Source organism: Tachypleus tridentatus, chromosome 2 (assembly GCF_004210375.1).
Source record: "Tachypleus tridentatus isolate NWPU-2018 chromosome 2, ASM421037v1, whole genome shotgun sequence".
Lineage (NCBI taxonomy): Eukaryota > Metazoa > Arthropoda > Merostomata > Xiphosura > Limulidae > Tachypleus > Tachypleus tridentatus.
Window position 1 is genome coordinate 134634017 of NC_134826.1, and position 24840 is coordinate 134658856.

The following is a 24840-nucleotide window of genomic DNA, read 5'->3' on the forward strand; positions in this document are numbered from 1 at the left end:
CAGATACTAACAATATCAGTAACAAACTACACAGTACAGATTCTTACCATATCAGTAACAAACTACACAGTACAGATTCTTACCATATCAGTAACAAACTAAACAGTACAGATTCTTATCATATCAGTAACAAACTACACAGTACAGATTCTTGCCATATCAGTAACAAACTACACAGTACAGATTCTTACCATATCAGTAACAAACTACACAGTACAGATTCTTACCATATCAGTAACAAACTACACAATACAGATTCTTACCATATCAGTAACAAACTACAGAGTACAGATTATAACCATATCAGTAACAAACTACACAGTACAGATTCTTACCATATCAGTAACAAACTACACAGTACAGATTCTTACCATATCAGTAACAAACTACACATTACAGATTCTTACCATATCAGTAACAAACTAAACAGTACAGATTCTTATCATATCAGTAACAAACTACACAGTACAGATTCTTACCATATCAGTAACAAACTACACAGTACAGATTCTTATCATATCAGTAACAAACTACACAGTACAGATTCTTACCATACCAGTAACAAACAACACAGTACAGATTCTTACCATATCAGTAACAAACTACACAATACAGATTCTTACCATATCAGTAACAAACAACACAATACAGATTCTTACCATATCAGTAACAAACTACACAGTACAGGTTCTTACCATATCAGTAACAAACTAAACAGCACAGATTCTTACCATATCAGTAACAAACTACATAGTACAGATTCTTACCATATCAGTAACAAACTACACAGTACATATTCTTACCATATCAGTAACACACTAAATAGTACAGATTCTTATCATATCAGTAACAAACTACACAGTACAGATTCTTACCATATCAGTAACAAACTACACAGTACAGGTTCTTACCATATCAGTAACAAACTATACAGCACAGATTCTTACCATATCAGTAACAAACTACACAGTACAGATTCTTACCATATCAGTAACAAACTACACAGTACATATTCTTACCATATCAGTAACAAACTACACAGTACAGATTCTAACCATATCAGTAACAAACTACACAGTACATATTCTTACCATATCAGTAACAAACTAAACAGTACAGATTCTTACCATATCAGTAACAAACTACAGAGTACAGATTATAACCATATCAGTAACAAACTACACAGTACAGATTCTTACCATATCAGTAACATACTACACAGTACATATTCTTACCATATCAGTAACAAACTAAACAGTACAGATTCTTATCATATCAGTAACAAACTAAACAGCACAGATTCTAACCATATCAGTAACAAACTAAACAGTACAGATTCTTACCATATCAGTAACAAACTAAACAGCACAGATTCTTACCATATCAGTAACAAACTACACAGTACAGATTCTTACCATATCAGTAACAAACTACACATTACAGATTCTTACCATATCAGTAACAAACTAAACAGTACAGATTCTAACCATATCAGTAACAAACTACACAGTACAGATACTAACAATATCAGTAACAAACTACACAGTACAGATTCTTACCATATCAGTAACAAACTACACATTACAGATTCTTACCATATCAGTAACAAACTAAACAGTACAGATTCTTATCATATCAGTAACAAACTACACAGTACAGATTCTAACCATATCAGTAACAAACTAAACCTCACAGATTCTAACCATATCAGTAACAAACTAAACAGTACAGATTCTTACCATATCAGTAACAAACTACACAGTACAGATACTTACCATATCAGTAACAAACTACACAGTACAGATTCTTACCATATCAGTAACAAACTACACCGTACAGATTCTTACCATATCAATAACAATCTTGCGGACAGTTTGATGCTGCTTCTTCGTCAAGTTAACAAACATGTTACAGTTTTCATCCTGTAGAATCTTAAAAGCAACAGCCAAAGAATGATTTTCTAGAACAGATTCATCGTTGTACATAATGGCTAGTTCAGAACCTATAGACAAGAACAGATTCATCGTTGTACATTGTATCTAGTTCAGAACCTATAGACAACAGATTCATCTTTGCGCATTGTGTCTAGTTCAGAACCTAAAGACAACAGATTCATCGTTGTACATAGTGTCTAGTTAAGAACCTATAGACAAGAACAGATTCATCGTTGTACATAATGGTTAGTTCAGAACCTATAGACAAGAACAGATTCATTGTTGTACATAGTGTCTAGTTAAGAACCTATAGACAAGAACAGATTCATCGTTGTACATAATGTCTAGTTAAGAATCTATAGACAAGAACAGATTCATTGTTTACATAATGTCTAGTTAAGAACCTATAGACAAGAACAGATTCATTGTTGTACATAATGTCTAGTTAAGAACCTATAGACAAGAACAGATTCATTGTTGTACATAATGTCTAGTTAAGAACCTATAGACAAGAACAGATTCATTGTTGTACATAATGTCTAGTTAAGAACCTATAGACAAAAACAGATTCATCATTGTACATAATGTCTAGTTAAGAACCTATAGACAAGAACAGATTCATTGTTGTACATAATGTCTAGTTAAGAACCTATAGACAAGACTCAAATCATTGTTGTACATAATGGTTAGTTCAGAACCTATAAACAAGAACAGATTCATCATTATACATAATGTCTAGTTAAGAACCTATAGACAAGAACAGATTCATTGTTGTACATAATGTCTAGTTAAGAACCTATAGACAAGAACAGATTCATTGTTGTACATAATGTCTAGTTAAGAACCTAGAGACAAGACAAGAACAGATTCATTGTTGTACATAATGTCTAGTTAAGAACCTATAGACAAGACAAGAACGGATTCATTGTTGTACATAATGTCTAGTTAAGAACCTATAGACAAGAACAGATTCATTGTTGTACATAATGTCTAGTTAAGAACCTATAGACAAGAACAGATTCATTGTTGTACATAATGTCTAGTTAAGAACCTATAGACAAGAACAGATTCATTGTTGTACATAATGTCTAGTTAAGAACCTATAGACAAGACAAGAACGGATTCATTGTTGTACATAATGTCTAGTTAAGAACCTATAGACAAGAACAATTTCATTGTTGTACATAATGTCTAGGTAAGAACCTATAGACAAGAACAGATTCATCATTGTACATAATGTCTAGTTAAGAACCTATAGACAAGAACAGATTCATCATTGTACATAATGTCTATTTAAGAACCTATAGATAAGAACAGATTCATTGTTGTACATAATGTCTAGTTAAGAACCTATAGACAAGAACAGATTCATCATTATACATAATGGCTAGTTCAGAACCTATAAACAAGAACAGATTCATCATTATACGTAATGAATTGTTCATAACATAGAAAGAGTTATTTGAATTGTTTACATAAACGTGTCATGTTTTCTTGATGTTACAAGCTTAAACTTTGTTAATCATTTTATTACACAAGAAAACATACCAAAACTGTTTTTTGCTCTTTTATTATATATTAACATATGTAATAGTTTTATGCATTTTTAAGAATGTAACACTCTTCCTTCTAAATGAATTACAATATATTTACTAAAACGTAAATATATATTTACTAAAACGTTTCGTCAGTTGTATCAGTGTGAATTTATAATTCAGGGATTCGTTATCTCGCGTTAGAGCCCAAACAAACCTATGCGTAGTTTCGCACTAATAAAAATATGTTAACGTTACATACATATGTTATTAAAAGGAATAAAGTGTTACAATAATCACACAATGAATAATTTATTGAAACTTGAATCATAGTAATATATATTTGCTCGTATGTATATCTTACACAAGAGCTGTTTTAAAGTATCAACCATTATGTTCATTTTTTGTGTTTCTCTTACCTTTAAAATGCCTGACAAACCTCTGACTCTAATAACAATGATTTTTGATTGTCAAATATATATTTTTATCGTAGTAATTTCATGATTTTTAATCACATTTTAACAACAAGAAATATATTACAGAGTGTATCTCAGAAAATTATGTAAACATAATTTAGATTCTGGTTAGAATTTCGCCCCTTATTTAATAGTGAAAGACTAGAGGGAAGGTGGTCATCACTACCCACCACCAACTCTTGGGTCACCCTTTTGTATCAACTAACAGTAGAATTAACCGCCACGTTATAACAACGCCAAGGCTGAAAGAAGTAGAATGTTTGCTGCAACGGGGATTCAAACCCACGACTCTTAGGTTGGGAGTCGAGCGCTCTAATCACCTGGCCATGCCGGGCCATTGAGTTTCTGAAACTAGGGATTTGAATATCTGTTATTGAGGTATTTTGTCAATAGTAAATACGCGAGTGTGAATAATGTGTGTTCTAATTCCTCACAACCTCATAAATAAGTGTCATTTAATTTATTAATATAATTTCCGGCCGCCTTTTAAATTCTACATACAAATTACAAATGTTTTAAATTGAAGGCCAATTATCATAAAGAAGATAAAGACCAATATTATAAGAAAAAATACTTAATTTATAGCTTTAAAGAACAAGTTCCTTGTTAAGAGTTAGATTAGGTGTCAGATATAGCTGCAAATAAAGTTAGATTAGGTGTCACACATAGCTGTAAATAGAAGTCCCTTGTTAAGAGTTAGATTAGGTGTCAGACATAGCTGTAAATAGAAGTCCCTTGTTAAGAGTTAGATTAGGTGTCAGATATAGCTGTAAATAGAGTTAGATTAGGTGTCACACATAGCTGTAAATAGAAGTCCCTTGTTAAGAGTTACATTAGATGTCAGACATAGCTGTAAATAGAAGTCTCTTGTTAAGAGTTAGATTAGGTGTCACACATATTTGTAAATAAAAGTTTCTTGTTAAGAGTTAGATTAGGTGTCAGACATAGCTGTAAATAAAAGTCCCTTGTTAAAAGTTGGATTAGGTGTCAGGCATAGCTGTAAATAAAAGTCCCTTGTTAAGAGTTAGATTAGGTGTCAGACATAGCTGTAAATAGAAGTCCCTTGTTAAGAGTTAGATTAGATGTCAGATATAGCTGTAAATAGAGTTAGATTAGGTGTCACACATAGCTGTAAATAGAAGTCCCTTGTTAAAAGTTGGATTAGGTGTCAGGCATAGCTGTAAATTGCGACTTTGCAAGAACAGAAACCAGAAAACTCTAAACTTGTGTTACAAAGAGTATACTTACTGGAGTTCACTAAGTATTGATTTGTAACACCTGGATGGTCAACATCGTGAATGGCTGCTGCAAATAAGGCTGCAAGGATTTCCAGATCTGTGAATACTGACTGCAAGAAGGACATCGTGAAGTAAATAGAAGGTAAAATAAGTCGGTCTGTTAATAATAATGTATAGTAAATAACTTGGCACCTTATGCACATATTGATGAAATACAATCAGTTAGAATTATCAGCATCTACTTATCCTTAACTGAGGAATGATTTGCAATCTCATTATTTTGGTATGAGACTGTTATTAAAGAATAAGGCATAACATGTGATATATAAAATTTAAACTACTGATTCCATTGCGGAAGCAACGTATCCCGAGGAAAAAAGGAAGAAATGAAGTTAGCAGGAGAGAAATATCAGAGATCACATGGAGGAGACACAGATCTTACTTAATAAAGGGCAAGATCGAACTTGATAACAAATTAACTTTATCTGACGTGGAGAAGTATGGAGTTTGAGGTTGAAAACAGATTGATTAAAAGTAACGACAGACACCAAAACACTAAAATGTCTGATGAAATGACAGAGAAAATATGATGAGAGAGCACAGACTGAGGTGTCTGATGAAGAGACTTAAGACTGAATTGAAGAGGTGATGAAGGGAAGGATACACTGAAGACAGATTAGAGAGAGATGTCTCATCAAGAGAAGAAGATAGATTTGTAATGGATACAAAGAAAGGTCTCATCAAGAAAAGAAAATAGACTAGTAATGGAACAGAGAAAGATTTCTCATCAAGAGAAAAAAATAGATTGGTAATAGATGCAATGAGAGGTCTCATCAAGAGAAGAAAATAGATTGGTAATAGATGCAAAGAGAGGTCTCATCAAGAGAAGAAAATAGATTGGTAATAGATGCAATGAGAGGTCTCATCAAGAGAAGAAAATAGATTGGTAATAGATGCAATGAGAGGTCTCATCAAGAGAAGAAAATAGATTGGTAATGGATGCAAAGAGAGGTCTCATCAAGAGAAGAAAATAGGCTAGTAATTGAATAGAGAGAGATGTCTCATCAAGAGAAAAAATAGATTGGTAGCATATATAGGGAAACATGTCTTATCAAGAGAAGGAAAGAGATTGGGAAGGAATGCAGACAGAGGAAAATGTCTTATCAAGAGAAGGAAAGAGATTGGGAAGAAATACAGACAGAGGGAGATGTCTTATCAAGAGAAGAAAACGGAATAGTAATAGATACAGAGGGACATGTCTGATCAAAAGAAGTAAAGAGACTGATAATAGATACGGGGGGATGTCTGGACTGGAAAAGATACATATTTAGAAAGGAAACTGAAAACAAATTTGAAAGAAGCACCTCTAACGTCATATCAACATCTCTCAGTTGAGAAGAACTTACATCCAGAGCAGGAGAGAGAAGAAGTACATATAAAGACTGAGTGACATCAGCAGCATGGATATTGTTGTGGTACGGAACCTTGAGGTAGTGATCTTCTAGTGTCATGAGGTAATTCACAGCTGTCTTCGAAGGTATGTCAAACGCCTTCAGAATATCTCTGTCCTACAAGAGGGGTTGAACAACTGAACGTTATTAAACTGTGCTCTATAAGTCATAAAACCTTTCGCTATTCCAAAACACCAATTTGCATTTACTTTGAACGCAGTTTTATGCCTCCCCCTTGAAACCCACTTGAAATAAAAATGTAACTCAGAACGGCTGGTATGGGTATTAACACTTTTATTGATAAGGAGAGAACAATGTTTCAACCTCCCAAGTCGGCTTCAGGTTAACAGAGAGAGTTTGCAATTGACAGCTGTCGGACACACGTCTTAGAAACGAGAGTATAAACGAGTACGGGATTGTAGGGGGCATTGCAGTTGAATGTTAGGTTATCAATTAGTATAGGTATAAAGGTGTTCCGTTATACTGATTTAATTTTGGTTTTAGTTGCTGTTTAAGCAGGGCTTCTTTGATTTTGCGTTAGTTTATATTTGTTTCCCCCACAAGCTTATTACGTAACTTTGTGTTTAATAATAAACAGGCGAAAACATTGAAGTTATAACATGTACATAAAAAATATGCTACATGAATTAACTATGACTGGGGAATTAGTGACCTAAAGATTCGCATTTCTTGTTTATTTATATTTTCATCTGATTGTTTCAGTTCTTCTTCGGTTCAGATTACCATTTTAAAAACCATTTGCTATTTCAACTTTTACCTTTACGAAGGCCCGGCATGGCCAGTTGGTTAAGGCACTCGACTCGTTATCCGAGGGTTGCATGTTCGAATTCCCATCACACCAAACATGTTCGTCCTTTCAGACGTGGGGGCGCTATAACGTTACAGTCAATCTCATTATTCGTTGGTAAAAGAGTAGCCCAAGAGTTGGCGGTGGGTGGTGATGAATAGTTGCCTTCCTTCTAGTCTTACACTGCTAAATTAAAGACGGCTAGCGCAGATAGCCTTCGTGTAACTTTACGCAAAATTCAAAATAAACCAAACCAATACCTTTAACGAGTTAATCGTCACAGATAACATTTTAGCAAGCTGGAAACGACAACAAAACCGTTTGAAGCATTTCACAGCGAAAAATCGTTCCAAGCAAAGATGGCGATCGAAATGTTCGAAAAAATTCAGTAATAAATGATATATTTATCTGACAAATAAACATTCGTCTGCTTTGTCGTTACGTAGGGCGTAAGTGTCATTGGGGACAGTAGGACATGAATGAAGCGTAAACCTATGCATCAAAGATCACGTGTTAAGCGACTTCACGTTACAGTGAAACAAGTGTGATGTCAGTTTCACCAGTATCATCACGTACAGTGCAATCACTACTCCAATTTTATGACAATTTGTATGATTATTAATATTTGCCTGTGACATGTTTAGATCGTGGAAAATGCCACTGGTTGAATGGTATCGGCCTCTGGTGATGAGCTTACTAATTTATGCAATGGTAACCAGCAATATGCCGTATTTTTTTATGCACGAGTTAAACAGATGTTTCAAATTTCTTTTTCAAATTGTTTGTTTGTTTTATAATTTCACGCAAAGCTACTCAAGGGCTATCTACGCTAGCCATTCATAATTTATCAGTGTAAGACTAGAGGGAAGGCAGCTAGCTAGTCATCACTTCCCACCGCCAACTCTTGGGCTACTCTTTTTCCAACGAATAGTGGAATTGCCACGGCTGAAAGGGCGAGTAAGTTTGGTGTGAGCGGGATTCGAACACGCGACCACTCCAATTACGTGTCAACGCCTTAACCCATCTGGTCATGCTTGGCCACTTCTTCTTCAATTATAATAACGAAGTAAAGTTTAGTTGTTTTATAGATATATTTCTAAAATACTTTAATAAGGTTCCATATAAACACAGTCGATCCTTCGTTATTATTTTTACAGCTATAAGAAGGAATTTCGTTTGTAACGAGCATATCTTGTTATAACAGAAACGAAACGTTGAAGATGTACCAGCCAGTTAGGCTTAGAAGGAGTTTTTGAGATAAGCCCAGTGTTAAATTGACAAATTCAATCGTTGTAGATATTTTATTATATGAATATTTTAATACCTCATCTACCAGACACAACTTCACACACGGAAATATTAGACTTTAGATATGACGTACAAAAATGGTGATAATTTATTTATTTTTATTAATGTCACATACCCGTAGTTAAAAGTATAAAAGACTAATTTAGTATCAGTAAGCTGTTTGTAATATCAAAATTAAATATTCACATTGTAACGTTAATCTTTGAAAAAACAAACTGTCAAGTAATTTATTCATTTATTACAAGATAATTTGCAATGGAAACACCACAGAGGTCGCTAATACTTACATTCCATATTGTGTAAGTGACAGCGGTGAGTGGCCTAGTATTGGCTAAGCCTACTATTTCAAAAATGTCTATGCCCCACTTATCCACCTGCTCCAAAAACTGCAATAGAAAAAAAATATATATTTTCTAATAACAGAAAATAGATTAATATAACAAAATTGTAGGAAATTAAACTTTGGTACTTTGATAAACTGGATTTTATTTTCAACTTGAAAATCCTTATTAAAGCAAGACGAGTGACAGCATTAACTACCATTAACATCTGGCACGAGACAAATGAAAGTTTAGGTAAGTGAAATGTAAGGGAAGAGCAGATTCTCCTGCACTGATTTTTACTTAGAAACATAATCCTGAAGAGGACTTTTTGTTTCAGGAAGAACGTGCCTTCACTTTCTATTCAGTCTGTTTAGCTGTTGTCTTCACGTATTTTGGAATATGTTCTCCTTCAAATATTGTGTGTCACGTTTCTTTAGGTCTGTTGGTTTTCAGTTTTTCAGAGTTTATTGTGTAATTCAACTACAACAGTGGTACTACTCGTTTCAACAAAACTGCTGGTTTACTTATCCAGATCCGAACCAGAAAACACGGCCAAAAATTAACTTACAGGACATAATGTGTGTGTGTGTGTGTGTTATTAACAGTAATAGTTTAGCCATTTTTGACCTTCTATAGCTCGAACTATGGTTATCTAAATTATAACATATTTTCAGTTGATGCGTATTATTTGACTCCCACTTCAAATACCAAACTTCAAAGCAATCCATTACAAAATAACTGAGAGATAAAATCTCTAATTTTGATTGAGTTTCTTTTTGTTTCTTTTTTTCATCGCACCAAAAGCGCTGAAATTTTATTTAATAGAAAAACATAGTAAACTTTAATTAATTTTTTATCACGTTTGATACGCTGGCAGATCGTTAGAACACACATTTTTGAGTCTCATTTGCTATAAATATATGCCAATTATTTCACAAAAATCGCTCGAACTTAAAGAAAATCTTACGCACGCTTACGCAAAAAATCACGTGAGCTGTCGGTCTGAGCATTTTACGACAGCTTCACCTAAGAATAAACGTGAACAGTTTTTATTGATGCGTTTTAAAGATGGCTGATTTAGAGCAGCAAAACTATAAGGTGTAAGGATGTGTGTATACACTGTATTGGGTGGACCAACGAATCTAGATCAGTAGTTTCTACCTGAAATCTTCAAAATAATCATACGGGTGGATTGTTATTATTGATTATTCACTGCCAATGTATCAACAAAGATATTATGAAATTATCCTAATTAAAGAGCATTTAGCATTACATGATATTAGCTTAAGCAATTAGTGTAAATAATGATACTTGATACAGCTGTACCGAGTGCATGCGGGTGATGACAAAAAACTGTTAATCTAGATTCCACGGCGTTATCATAAAGGAAGTTATTAACATTGTTTTAGAGAGTGAAAACTACCACCATATATTTTAAAGTATCTTGTTGGTTCTGCAAAGAAAAGGTATGTTCCAAATAACGGGGTTGCCATTCTAAAGCTATTGTTGGTTACTATGGAGTAACTTTCTTATTTCGTGTGGTTTGTTGATGGGTATTGACAAAAAAAATCGTCATAACTAATAAAAAAACCTTAATTGTGGAAAAAAGGTGCGACAACAAAAGGATTCAGGGTGCGACTAAAGTGAATGACATTAATAGTGGTAGCCAAACTGTTTGTTTGTTTTTGAATTTCGTGCAAAGCTACACGAGGGCTATCTGCTCTAGCTGTCCCTAATTTTGCAGTGTAAGACTAGAGGGAAGCCGTGGCCAAACTGGTAGTTGTAAAAATTCTTATCAGTGTTGTAAATGTAACTACCAGTTCGGTCGACAATTTTCATTTTATTCCTTTAAGTCGCACACTGAATCCATTTGTTTTGTTTCCATACCTGAGGTGTTTCTGATTAGATTATATAAGGAAATAAAATAAATTGAAACAATTCTAGTCATTGAACTTAAAACTAAGTTATTGGTTTACATCTTTTTAGAAGTCATTAAAAAATAATTAAACTTAACTCTAAATATTGACTTAAAGCTATTTAAGATTTCATTAACCTGACACTAAATATTGGTTTACATATATTTAAGAATCAAAACATCAGGGCCTACCAGAAATTGCTAGAACAAAACTAAAATACGAGTTATTTTTGTCCACAGAGATATGATGCAATTTTTCTAGTCTTGAAAACCTTAGCTCAATAGTGGAACAGCAGTATTTCTACGGACTTACACTGCTGGAAACCGTGTTTCGATACTCGTTTTTTGGAAGAGCAGAGATAGCCCATTGTGCTTAACTACAAACAAACAAAACTAAAGCCTGATGACAGGAGATACATGCACGTCCTCACGAGCTCACGTACCTATATTGTGGTATTTAGTAAATAAATACATGTACATACCATTGGTGAAAACAACAGAGAATACTTTATCGTCTTACCTGTCCCAGTTCTTCTTCATGTGGAGTCTTTACTCCATATTTAGGCAGTGTATCCAGATTGTTCTTATAGGAGATATTTTGTTTAACTCCTGAAATCTGTGACATTGCCTTCTGGTGCCTTCTGTGTAGTTTAGGTGAATGAACATCTTCAGATTCATAGCTAAGAAGATCGATATCTTGTTTATCTGCAGAGTGGAAACAAATATATAATTAAAACAACTCCTGGGTAAGAGATAACAATACTGTAAGTCATCTAAGATATTCAAAAATAGGAAGCGTTAATTGTATCAACCACTGACGTCATATTACATGTAATTGTCATGATATAAAGAGTGAGTGTTTAATGTAGTTATTATTAAGTTATTTCTTTTGTGAGTGAATATTATATAATTTTTCATTTTGTTTATAACAAGATAGATAAAAGCAATTATTGTAAAATAAATGTCATGACATTACTTATTTTTCTAAATCGGTAAGATTGATGTCGAGATTCTCGAACGTCGCGTGAAAGTTACAGATGTAGATGATATAGTGAGCAGACGATTAAGTGATAAACATATGAATAGTGTGAGATGAGCAGACGAGTAAAGTTACGAGAATTAATTCGACTAAAGAAAAGTTAAACACAACGTTAACTGTCGTAGGAGTGAAAGGCCCAATGATTAATATAGGCCAAACGGTTGATATATTAGAGCGAGACAAATGGTATTGAAAGAAATAAGAATAATAGTTTATTTCGTTAAAGAGATTTCTAAAGTAACTGAACTTGTCTCAATGTACTTCGACAAAGGTACAGACGATCTCGGAAGTACGAATAAAGGAATACGTACAGGCAACGATGGCTTACGTCCTGTAACAGTCAACGATATCATATGTATCTTATGCAGCCAACAATAGGATACATTTATCTGTATCAGACAGCAGCAATAGGAAAATTTTATCAATAACAGCAAATGATAGGCTACATTATGCATTAAAACCAATAACATACTTTACCTCTAACAGCCCACAATAGCTTATGTTATCTGTAAATTAAATGCTTAGATATCGAATTAAAAACAAATTATTTTTCATAAGATGGTATTTGTGTCCTGACGTTTGTTTATTTCTTAAGTAAATTTATTCAACATCATGAGGTTCACTCAGCTAAACCTGATGTGCAAAACATAGTTCAGCTAACTATAACTTGTAAATATTGTTTAGCTAGCTAATAATAACGTGCCAAGCCTAGTTTAGCTAAATCTGGTCTGTCGGACCTAGTTTAACTAACACTCTTATGTCAAAGCTAGTTTAGCTAACAATGATATGCCGAATCAAGTTTAGCTAGCACTAAATGTAGTGTTAGCTAAAAACCGCTGAGATGCGAAACGTTGTTTAGCTAACAATATGTCAAGTCTAGTTTGACACTAATGTGTTAAACATTGTTACACTAACATTCACGTGTCAACATTAGTTCAGCTAGCAATAACATGATAAGCCTAATTCAGCTAATACTGATGTGCTAGACCTAGTTTAGGTAACACTAATGTGTTAAAATTAGTTCAGCTAGTAATGATGTGCAAAACCTAATTTAGCTAGCACTGATGTACCAAACCTTGTTTAGCTAACACTTATGGATCAAAACTAGTTTCAGCTAGCACCGATGTGTCACACCTAGTTTATTTTTACCTACAATTGATATATAGAACCTAGGTGTTCTTTCATTGATGTTCCAGTCCTAGTTTATCATTCCATTAGTTCTCAAACTATCATTACTTCTCGATATTCGGCCTCGTTGGTATATAAATATCACAAAGAAAACAAAATCCAACTTAATATTAATGTTATGTTTGTAGTTTGATCATACCTTACCTAAGAAAGTGCTGCAGATGAATTCTGAAATCTGGTGGCCGGATTTAGACTCCGAGAAATGACTTGATAATTCTTTATTTAGCATTCGTTTGAACTGTGAATAAATATAAAGTTGAAAATTATCAATACGTAAGTTTTATATTCAGCAGAAAAAAATCCACTAAACATTCTAAATTAACTGAAGTATTAATGCAGTACCTTATCATTTCAAAGCTATTTAAACGTATTTGAAGTTTCAGGCCCCGGCATGGCCAGGTGGTTAAGACGCTCGACTCCTAATCCGAGGGTGTCGAGTTCGCATCCCCGTCGCACCAAACATGTTCGCCCTTTCAGCCGTGGAAGCGTTATAAAGTCGCGGTCCATCCCATTATTCGTTGGTAAAGAGTAGCCTAAGACTTGACATTGGGTGGTGATGACCAGTCGTCCTCCCAGTGGAATGGCAGCATGATAAAAACAAAGTTCGGCAACAAGTAGAAAGGGAATTGAGGGCGATCAGCAGAGAACCAACGGGTGCTGTAGCACTTATGGTCCATCAGAGCGACGGGGATCTATTGACCCGATGCTTAGAATTAGATGTTAGGGAGGAGTACCCGAAAACCTACTTCCAATGGGTGGCACTAATAATTGTCAACTGTTTCCCAGTTAGGCTTAACTGATTTTGATTAACTAATGATGAAGGAAGATAGGAGACTGCATGATGTAAAGCTATAGGGAGAGAAAGCTTTAGTTTTGTTGAAAGTGGCATATTAGTGTGGAGGAAGTATATGAAGAGGCCAATCTTCTTATCGTAGCTGGTCGAAGGGCAATAGAAGAAAGAGAACTGGTTGAGGTTCAGCTGAGGTATCCATGAAGAGGGTATTAGACGAGATGAATCATGAGTAATAGGTCTGGGGGTATAGGCTGGTAATGGTGTTAGGGGGGGATGTTGGCTCAGTGTTAACTTTAGGAGGTTCAGTAGGCATCAGAGTCTGTGTGACTTTCCTTGTCTTGTAGGGTTTCATTTCGGTAGGCTGAGTGATTGTGATGATCGGTTGTTGTGGAAGCGTCTCATGTGATGCTCGAGAATGATTGGATAGACTGGTCTCCAACTTTGAACGGGTACTAAGTATTCGAACACCTGTTTCAGGAGGTGGCTGCTGGGTGACAAGAACCATGACTGGATAATCTGGGCGACTGGCAGGTTTACGGTGGGAATGATAGAAGTTGCCGTTTGTGATGATACGGTTTGAGATGTGCTGCGGTGTTGTAACTGTCTTTACCTAAGGGGATGGTTTTATTGAACTCCGTCAATTAATTCTGTTGGTTGCGTGAAGTTAGATATTCAAGAAGTGTTCTGTTGTCTGTTTAGTATTCTTGTGACTTATGGAGGGGTCGACACCTCTTAGAAATACCATGCATAATTTGGACTGGGTTTCTGGATTTTTGCGGGAGGTCGGTGGTCTAAAGTACCAAAGACTACAGAGGTAGTAAGGTAGATTTGGATGTAGGCTGTACGAAAATGCCGCCACGTCTTAGCATCTTGATTCTGGTGGAGTCGAATGCAGCTCTAGGGTTGTACTGGCCGTTGAAATCAATGACGTTACGAAGCGAGAAGGCTATTAGTAGTCCGTCTAGGTGTAAGAGTGAAGTAGGTGTGGTCGCCATTTTACTATGTATAGCAAAGAGCCCGCACGCACGAAGACATTGTTGTTATATAGGTAGAGTGTGTATTATATGTATGAAGTTGTGAGTTTTTTTCATTAATCACGATGGATTTGTATGTATATACGATAACTAATTCTTATAGGTTTCTTATTTATTATGCAAATTATCCAAATGTTAAGGTTTAATTAAAAAGCAACTGAAATTGATTATGCTAAGTGACTAATTAGTTGAGCTGTTTACGGGTTGTATGGTTGTCATGACAGCATTATCGGCACGTTGATAAGAATCCTACTATCTGCTCCTTCTATTACCGCTATTAACTGACAGTAAATTTTCAAACGGTTTTGGTAATCCTGCTTTCAGTGACCCAACAGTAGTTCTTAGGGCTTATAATGCGAAACTTAGGGTTTCAATACACGTGGTTGGAACAGCAAAGATAGTCCATTTTGTAGCTTTGCGCTTATAAACAGACGTTTCTGATACACCTTTCTGGTAAACATTCAATGCATTGTTAACAGATTAAACTTTAATAACCTTTACGAAATCTGCCATTCAAGTTGGAACGTGTTAGTTTAAAAGCAAGTTAGTCTTGTATGGATTCCTTATTATTCCATAACTTCTGAATCTCATGTTCTTTTAACAAGACACCTTTACTTTAGTAGATAAACCTTATCTAATCTTCACATGCTTTGTTTATAAGAGAGTTATACACAAAACTTGGTATTGTGTTTATGTGATTTACATATCGTATATAGAGAACAGACACTTGGTATTGTGTTTATGTGATTTACATATCGTATATAGACAACAGACACTTGGTATTGTGTTTATGTGATTTACATATCGTATATAGAGAACAGACACTTGGTATTGTGTTTATGTGATTTACATATCGTATATAGAGAACAGACACTTGGTATTGTGTTTATGTGATTTACATATCGTATATAGAGAACAGACACTTGGTATTGTGTTTATGTGATTTACATATCGTATATAGAGAACTTAAACTTGGTATTGTGTTTATGTGATTTACATATCGTATATAGAGAACAGACACTTGGTATTGTGTTTATGTGATTTACATATCGTATATAGAGAACAGACACTTGGTATTGTGTTTATGTGATTTACATATCGTACATAGAGAACAGACACTTGGTATTGTGTTTATGTGATTTACGTATCGTATATAGAGAACAGACACTTGGTATTGTGTTTATGTGATTTACGTATCGTATATAGAGAACAGACACTTGGTATTGTGTTTATGTGATTTACATATCGTATATAGAGAACAGACACTTGGTATTGTGTTTATGTGATTTACATATCGTATATAGAGAACAGACACTTGGTATTGTGTTAATGTGATTTACATATCGTATATAGAGAACAGACACTTGGTATTGTGTTTATGTGATTTACATATCGTATATAGAGAACAGACACTTGGTATTGTATTTATGTGATTTACATATCGTATATAGAGAACAGACACTTGGTATTGTGTTTATGTGATTTACATATCGTATATAGAGAACTCAAACTTAGTTTTTAGTCATTTACATATTCAGTACACGGATTACACAGCTATTGTTGTATTTACGTGTATTCCCAATGTTAGTATTTGATGGTTTCCGTCTGTAAATGTAAATGTTTAGAGTATTCAGAGTGATAATGGATACCTAATGTATGCACACAGTAAAAAGGATATCCTAGTTTAAGTCTGTAATGCTTATACTGTGTACAGAGTGAGGGTGGAATCCTTGTGTTTACTGAATGAGAGTAGATTTCCAGAGTATGGAGTGATTTGGATTGGTTTATGGATTGGTTTACTTACTTTGCTAGAAGCCATATCTCCAACAGATCTGTGTGACTGAATCGTTTCCAGTTGGTCCAGACACCAGTCTAACTCGTCCAATGTATCCATTGCAAATTGCATCTGCTGTTCCTCTAAGAGATATTGTTCATGAAAAACAATTAAGATAAGATTTTTCTGAATTCTAATAAGTTCAAGGATTATTATACACATAACTCATTTTATCACAAAGAGAAACATTTAAATGTGTTCATTATATTCAAAGCACGCATTATTTTATCATATTTATCAAAGAAACCCGATAGATAGCTGGAGTAGTGTCTAAGGAAGCATATACCACTATATAATTTTGTAAAACAGAATGTCTCAAAATGCGTCAAACTTGGTACTATCCAAAGTAAATGTCTCAAATGATGCTAGAAAAAAAATCGCGCAAGTACAATTACAGATTTTGTATTCTTTTTCTGCAAATAAGTATATTGACAATACTGAAGTATGGATACCCTAACACTTTTCAATCAGAGGCATAGGAAAAGAAATTAATATACATGTAACGCATAATATTTTACATCATCTAATGACGTAATTTGTTATCTGTATCACCAGAAGCAGCAGATATACAGAACCTGTTTTTACCAGAAAACGTACTGGTAACAGAAGATATATAAACCGTGTCCTTACCAAATAACTTAATAGGAACCAATTATGTACAAAATGTGTTCTTACCAGATAATTTGACAGGAGTTAGTGATGTACAAAATGTGTCCTTACCAGATAATTCGACAGGAGTTAGTGATGTACAAAATGTGTCCTTACCAGATAATTTGACAGGAGTTAGTGATGTACAAAATGTGTCCTTACCAGATAATTCGACAGGAGTTAGTGATGTACAAAATGTGTCCTTACCAGATAATTTGACAGGAGGTGGTAATGTACAAAATGTGTCCTTACCAGATAATTTGACAGGAGTTAGTAATGTACAAAATGTGTCCTTACCAGATAATTTGACAGGAGTTAGTGATGTACAAAATGTGTCCTTACCAGATAATTTGACAGGAGTTAGCGATGTACAAAATGTGTCCTTACCAGATAATTTGACAGGAGTTAGTGATGTACAAAATGTGTCCTTACCAGATAATTTGACAGGAGTTAGTGATGTACAAAATGTGTCCTTACCAGATAATTTGACAGATGTTAGTGATGTACAAAATGTGTCCTTACCAGATAATTTGACAGGAGGTGGTAATGTACAAAATGTGTCCTTACCAGATAATTTGACAGGAGGTGGTAATGTACAAAATGTGTCCTTACCAGATAATTTGACAGGAGTTAGCGATGTACAAAATGTGTCCTTACCAGATAATTTGACAGGAGTTAGCGATGTACAAAATGTGTCCTTACCAGATAATTTGACAGGATCTGGTGATGAACTGATCGTTCCTGTAGAACGTTTTGATCTAAATAAAATGTAAAATTGATTTTAAAGTAAAATGTTAAGGTTTTTAAATCTACTTAAACAGAATTAATTTTACTCTCGTGGACAGGATGCTACTATTAAAAAAAACACATGCTTTTCGTCTTTTTGAGCAAATATTAGTTTAAAAGAAATTCCACTAATGAATCGAATGCTTATTTATTAAATTAAATTGAATCGTGAATACAAGTTTGTAACTGAAGCGCATTCCTCGTCAGAAAATAATCCAGGTGAAAAAGATACTTATATAAATACAGTAGTTTTTCCATCGTTAAAATATTTTATCATCAAATTTATTGTAAAGCGAGATTTAAGTTTGGAAAAACAAATTTTTTTTTTACATTATATCAAAGATGTGGCTAATAACATAGATATAGAGTACAGATAGAGTACATTTTGGGTGCAATGCACTGTTATTTATTATACTAAAGTTAAACGTACTTATAAGTACTAAATGCCAGGCCTCGTGTTGCCATTTAAACTTCTTTATTTTTTATAGTACGTGTTCATTCTACCTAACAAGAGTATATTGTGAAGAACATATGCTAATGAAGACGATACAAACTTTATACCATATATCTAACCCTACTTTCCAGACAGTGTCGTCTTCAAGGTCCATACCAAACACACAAAAATCCATTGAAGACTCATCAGGACTCCGGTCATCTCATTTGAAAACAAAACGAACTTACGGTCGCAAAAAAAGACTTTAACATGCCTGGACACTCTCTTTAAGGCATTAAACTGACAGGTATAATGACAAATTGTACATCTAACAGAAACAAGGAAACTAAAGAAACGTAGTGGATAGCACTGTTAAATATTGTAACCTCAAATGACATCAGTTTCGAAACCAGGATTGTTGATCCTCTAAGCTAACTTTGTAATTATTAATAATATTTATGCTTTAATTCATTTATATTGGTATGATATCATATATGTCACATCGTATTATTATTTTCTCCATTAACCACCACCATTTGCCGTTATTTTATTTTTAATTTTACCTTTTTCAAAAGATGGTTAATATTTCTTTTAACCGTTGTTATAATTATGTTTTTTTTTATGTACTGTACACATCCCTTTGGCAAAAATTAAATATGGCACCAATAACTCTAGGTTGTGATTGATTAGTTCTCAAGGCTAACTCATATTGAACGTGTCGTCGACGTTCGTACCTGTATCTTTCACTTCACTCATTAAACATCACCATCTATTCTCCTGAAGAGGAATAGCGAACTAGTCCAAAGCGCTCGAGTTTTGGGTCTCGTATGAAAACCATTACAACTTTTGTATGTGATCCTGTGTGCTAACCTCTTAACCTATTCTACTTGTGTTTGAAACGTATCCAGTTAACCCTTAAACAACGAAAGTCTTGTAAGTAGCATCATCAATTGATGATGGCCGCAGTTTAAGGATCAAACAAGAGCTTTTGTGTTCGTTCAAATGAAACTACCTCATTCTGCGATCTCATAAGATAATCGCAAGTGCTGGTGTATTGTCACGACAACGAAGATAACACTGACCATGCTGCTAAAGAAGTAAAATAACCTTTCATGTTTATCCACCATGTCTACTAATGCATCAGTGGTGGAAGATGTGGAATTAATTGAATGTAAGAGAAGGATTTATCATCTTTATTTGCATTGCTTTTAAATACATATGAACTGTAAGCCTAAAACGTTTCGTTATGATTTATTGTCTGGGCATCATGAAGTATCTCCCTTTTACCTATTTCTTAACTTTAAACTCTATATTGGTGCTACACCCCCTCCCCCTAGTACAACGGTAAGTCTACGGATTTACAACGCTAAAATTAGGGGTTCGATTCCCCTCACTGGGTTTAGCAGATAGCCCAATGTGGCTTTGCTATAAGAAACCACAACACAACTATATTGGCGCTATATCAAATTCTATTACGTCAACGTGTATTAAATCTACTAGAGATTAATGACCACAAAGTACAGCATTAACCTTCATGACTCTTGTTGTAATGCTACCCTAATCTTTACATCTAGTTTCAAGTTCTAATGATTAAATATTGACTTGTATTTTTCCTTAAGATATGCTTACCTTGTTGCAGGGATGTTCGTGATACGGATGTAATTATTTCGCACATTCCTCAACCTCTGTAGGACTTGGGCGAAAGGGGTAACTATTAAATCTTCCAGATGTCTGAAAAAAAAAAAGACATTTTCAATATTTCTAGAACTTGTTTCTACTACTTCTTAGACACTATTAATCTTATCATTCAACATGCACTAAGTAGTCTATCAGTTTTTTCTTACAAACTTCACATTAAATGGAATATCATAAGTTATACTTGTACTAAGTATCTTATACGTAATATTATTAATACTAACGTTTTCAAATGCAAACTTTCAAAATTGACTGTATACCGGTTATTATAACGTGCACACTCAAGCTGACGAATTGGGATTATAACAAGTTATATTTGTCGTGAGTTTTGAAATTATTTATGTATTTTCTTTACTCCTTGATGACGAGAAAACCACTTGAAATAAAAATGTACGGGATTGTTGGGGGCATTGTAGTTGGACAACTCCCCCTACAATCCCGTACCCGTTTTTTTCTCGTCCCTAGGACATGTGCCCGGCAACGGTCAGTTGCAAACTCTCTTTTTGTTAACCTGAAGATGACCTAGAAAAGTCGAAACGTTGTTCTCTGCTTATCAGTAAAAGTGTGAATACCTATACTAGCTGTTCTGAGATATATTTCTTTACTGTTCTTCCGAGAGAGAAAAGAGTGCAGTGTAGAATTAATTAGAAGCGTTCACACAGTAACAGAGTGTATAGTAGTAATTTAATCACGCGCTGTCCGTCATTTCTTGTTGTTACTTATTCTTAGTTCTGTTGTTTATAACATGTATCTATGTTTTAAAGACTCCTGTAAAACTTAGATCTAGCTCTAAAAGTCCAAGTGTTTAAATTGTTTTAAACTTAAGTAACTTGTAAACTCCGGTTGGTTTCAACCTTCTTTCAATATAAATAATGAACAAAGTATTAATTAAGTACATTGTTTTTTACACTGAAAAACGTGCGATTCTAAAATATACTTGAAAGATATATCTAGCCCTAAAATCACGAGTCAGTTATAGAGAAATTGCAACGTTTTTGGTGACAACTTCCACCAAAAGAAAATCCTCCAGAGAAATTACAAACACAAAACTACAAATAATGCAATGAAACTTCCAAAACATTGTTTCAAGAGTTTATCGTCTTCCTAAGCTAAGAGTACGTTTGTTCGGAACCATTCAGTTTTTACTTTGACTTGCGCAGTAAGAACGGTTTTCAACACGTTCATGATTTCTGGGACATTCTGCGAACTTATGTAAACAACAATAAATATTCTTCATCCATTTTTATGATTTCGTTGGTCGAAATCTTGTCAAACATATTTAAATCAGCCATTCAGTGAAAGATCCAATGCGATAAAAGTGTCCTACTCTTAATTTACCTTTTGCTTCGTGGTTTCCCTGTCCAATTTTGATTGGAATCTAATATTTTTGGAAGAACTCTGTTTTTGAACTCTAACTTTAACAGGAACAGAATCATGACTGCATCTATAACGTGTCATGCAAGCAACGCTTTCTAAATTTGCACTTGCAAATTACAATTAGGTAAACAATACTTTTGGATATGTCCCAGGTGTGTATTGACTAGTTTAGCACTGAAACTATGTTTTTCATAGACAAATTATTTTGTGAAAAGTAATGGGGAGGAAAAACAACTTCAAATTAAGATGTCATCAAGTTTGGTTTTGAATGAATTCGCGCAAAGCTACATGAGGGCTCTTTGCGATATCTGTCCCTAATTTAGCAGTGTAAGACCAGAGGAAAGTCAGCTAGTCATCACCACCCACCGCCAACTCTTGGGCTACTCTTTTACCAACGAATAGTAACATGAGTGTAACTTTATAACGCTCCCACGGCTGAAAGGACTAGCATGTTTAGTGGGACGGGGATTCGAACTCGCGACCCTCATATTAGCCACCTGGCCATGTTGGGATACGATTTCTTTGTATCAGGTGAAGTGAAGAACATAAAGATTGTATTTCACGAAAACTCTAAGACTAAATTATTGTCAAAAGAGAAGTTCGTGCTTTTTATCGCTTACCAGATACTGCGATGACCAAAACAGTTTGTAGCTGTTACTGTTTGGCAGATATAGTAGTGACCAAAACAGCCATTAATTTCTGTACGATCGATTAAATAATTGTTTTTGTGGAATACTGAGATTACTGTGAGACTCAAACCACTTATAACTTAAGCAAATGATATTAAACACAACTGTTCATAGTAAAGGTAAAGAATCTTATCTAATCCTCAGTAACAGGGATTATAAACTTTAGATATTTCAACCAGTTGTCATTTCATAAAGAACCTTATTTTACATTAATTTTAGACAGAATGGAACGTACCAGATGTGGAGGTTTTATTAATTGTATCTGTTTGTAGTGTAGGAATGTATAAACGTTTGGATTTCTATAATAAAGCTTCAGCATGGAGACTGAAACGTAGTACAAGCACAACAAACTTGAAGTGTATTATTGCTGTAGATTAAGCAGCAATGCCTGTTTAAGGAATATAACTGTGCATTGAACAACAATAACTAAGAACTATTATTGTACATTAAATAACAGTCACAATACTCTTCAACATACGACAACATATATTTGGTCGAAAATGAAAAATTTCTGTTTATATTCTTATACCAAAGCCACATCGGGCTACCTGTTGAGTCCACCAAGGGGAATCGAACCCCTGATTTTAGCGTTGTAAATCCGCAGAGTTATCGCTGTACAAGTGGTGGACGAAATCAAATATCGGTACAACTGATTACAGAACATTGCTGTGTATTACACAACAACACCCAATTAAAGACTACTGCTGTGGATTAAACAACAACACCCAATTAAAGACTACTGCTGTGGATTAAACAACAACACCCATTAACGACCACTGCTGTGGATTAAACAACAATACCCAATTAAAGACCACTGCTGTGGATTAAACAACACCCAATTAAAGACTACTGCTGTGGATTAAACAACAACACCCGATTAAAGACCACTGCTGTGGATTAAACAACAATACCCGATTAAAGACCACTACTGTGGATTAAACAACAATACCCGATTAAAAACTACTGCTGTGGATTAAACAACAATACCCGATTAAAAACTACTGCTGTGGATTAAACAACTACACCCGATTAAAGACTACTGCTGTGGATTAAACAACACCAAATTAAAGACTACTGCTGTGGATTAAACAACTACACCCGATTAAAGACTACTGCTGTGGATTAAACAACAATGTCCGATAAAAGACTATTTCCGTGGATTATAAACTAGGCTCTATTAAGAAATATTTGTATGTAAAACAATTAAGGACTAGACACCTTATTACACCAGAAAAAATTATCCTGATCTTTGAGCATCCTGGATCCGAGAAGTATTTTTTGAGTTTTCGAAGGTGAAGTATAACGTTATCCAATACGAACGGTCCTCCCACTGGTACAGTGGTAAGTCTACATATTTACAACGCTAAAATCAGGGATTCGATCCCTCAATGAACTCAGCAGATGGCCCGATGTGGCTTTGCTATAAGAAAACACACACACAATATAAACGCATGCTATCTCGAAAACAAATACCCTTGTTATTTTGGATGTGCTAAGGCCATTTCTGGATTGTTTTGATCTTTTTCTGCATAAATTTTATTGTTAAATTTTGCCGGTTATTAAATAACATGTTCTGGAAGTTATTTTATATTCTGATGCACATCATCGTTATTTTGTAATACTTGGCTTTAGTACCATTCTATTTTAAAAGTACCAATTAATTGCATTGCTTAAGTTTCGTAACTTTTCTGGAAATTGAAGAAACACACCTTAATCAATTGTGGCTCCATCTATGTATGCACTTTCAAGCCAAAGTAACACCGAAATTACCATAATTTATTCATTTATACCACACCGATGTAGTCTCACTTTCCAGCTTGCCTAAACTGTATTCCTATGACAGTAAAACATAAATGAGCAAATTGTAGAAACTTTATCTTAAAGCTCTATTGTGTCTTTCTGATGTGTTATGTCTACTGAGTAAGATACCTGAGGCTACGTTTCTTTAACGTTACCTATGAGAAAGGTTTCTTAATTCACTGAAGCTAAATGAGGTGTCGTAATTAATTTATTTAATAATAATCAATAATAATTTAACAGTTTTTTCAACTTATAACGTATCGTAACATTTAAGGACAAAATGGGACCTATTAGTACAATCGGTTGTTCCATCCTTTAAACTAAACTAAAAAAAAACTATTAATAAATATATTTTTTATCTCAAAGTCAGCCCTTATTATTCATATACTTATCAAGCCATCTCTTAAACTCACAAACACGTATTGCTTTCACAACATTCAAAGGCAAATCACCCTGTTAGATAAAATAAAACTGTCTTCGCTGAAGATGACTCTTACCCTGCAAAAACATGTCTACTAGTCCTGTTATTTTCACTG

The 24840-nt window shown here is 34.3% G+C and overlaps 1 protein-coding gene across 3 annotated transcripts in view; it reads right to left on the minus strand.

The window, feature by feature from the left end:
* The window catches only part of LOC143245180 (3',5'-cyclic-AMP phosphodiesterase-like), a 45278-nt gene that overhangs the window by 6129 nt on the left and 14309 nt on the right, over nucleotides 1-24840 (minus strand). For 2 of the 3 annotated variants that reach the window (XM_076491215.1, XM_076491217.1), the window contains exons 3-11: nucleotides 20373-20474; nucleotides 18227-18282; nucleotides 16847-16959; nucleotides 13360-13453; nucleotides 11509-11693; nucleotides 9038-9136; nucleotides 6590-6751; nucleotides 5194-5293; nucleotides 1848-2002 (exon numbers count right to left, since the gene is read on the minus strand). In XM_076491215.1, coding sequence (XP_076347330.1) covers nucleotides 1848-2002; nucleotides 5194-5293; nucleotides 6590-6751; nucleotides 9038-9136; nucleotides 11509-11693; nucleotides 13360-13453; nucleotides 16847-16959; nucleotides 18227-18282; nucleotides 20373-20474 — 1066 coding nt within the window. Of the gene's footprint in view, nucleotides 1-1847; nucleotides 2003-5193; nucleotides 5294-6589; nucleotides 6752-9037; nucleotides 9137-11508; nucleotides 11694-13359; nucleotides 13454-16846; nucleotides 16960-17551; nucleotides 17562-18226; nucleotides 18283-20372; nucleotides 20475-24840 lie in introns of those variants that run through there. The other variant, XM_076491216.1, reaches the window with a different exon arrangement.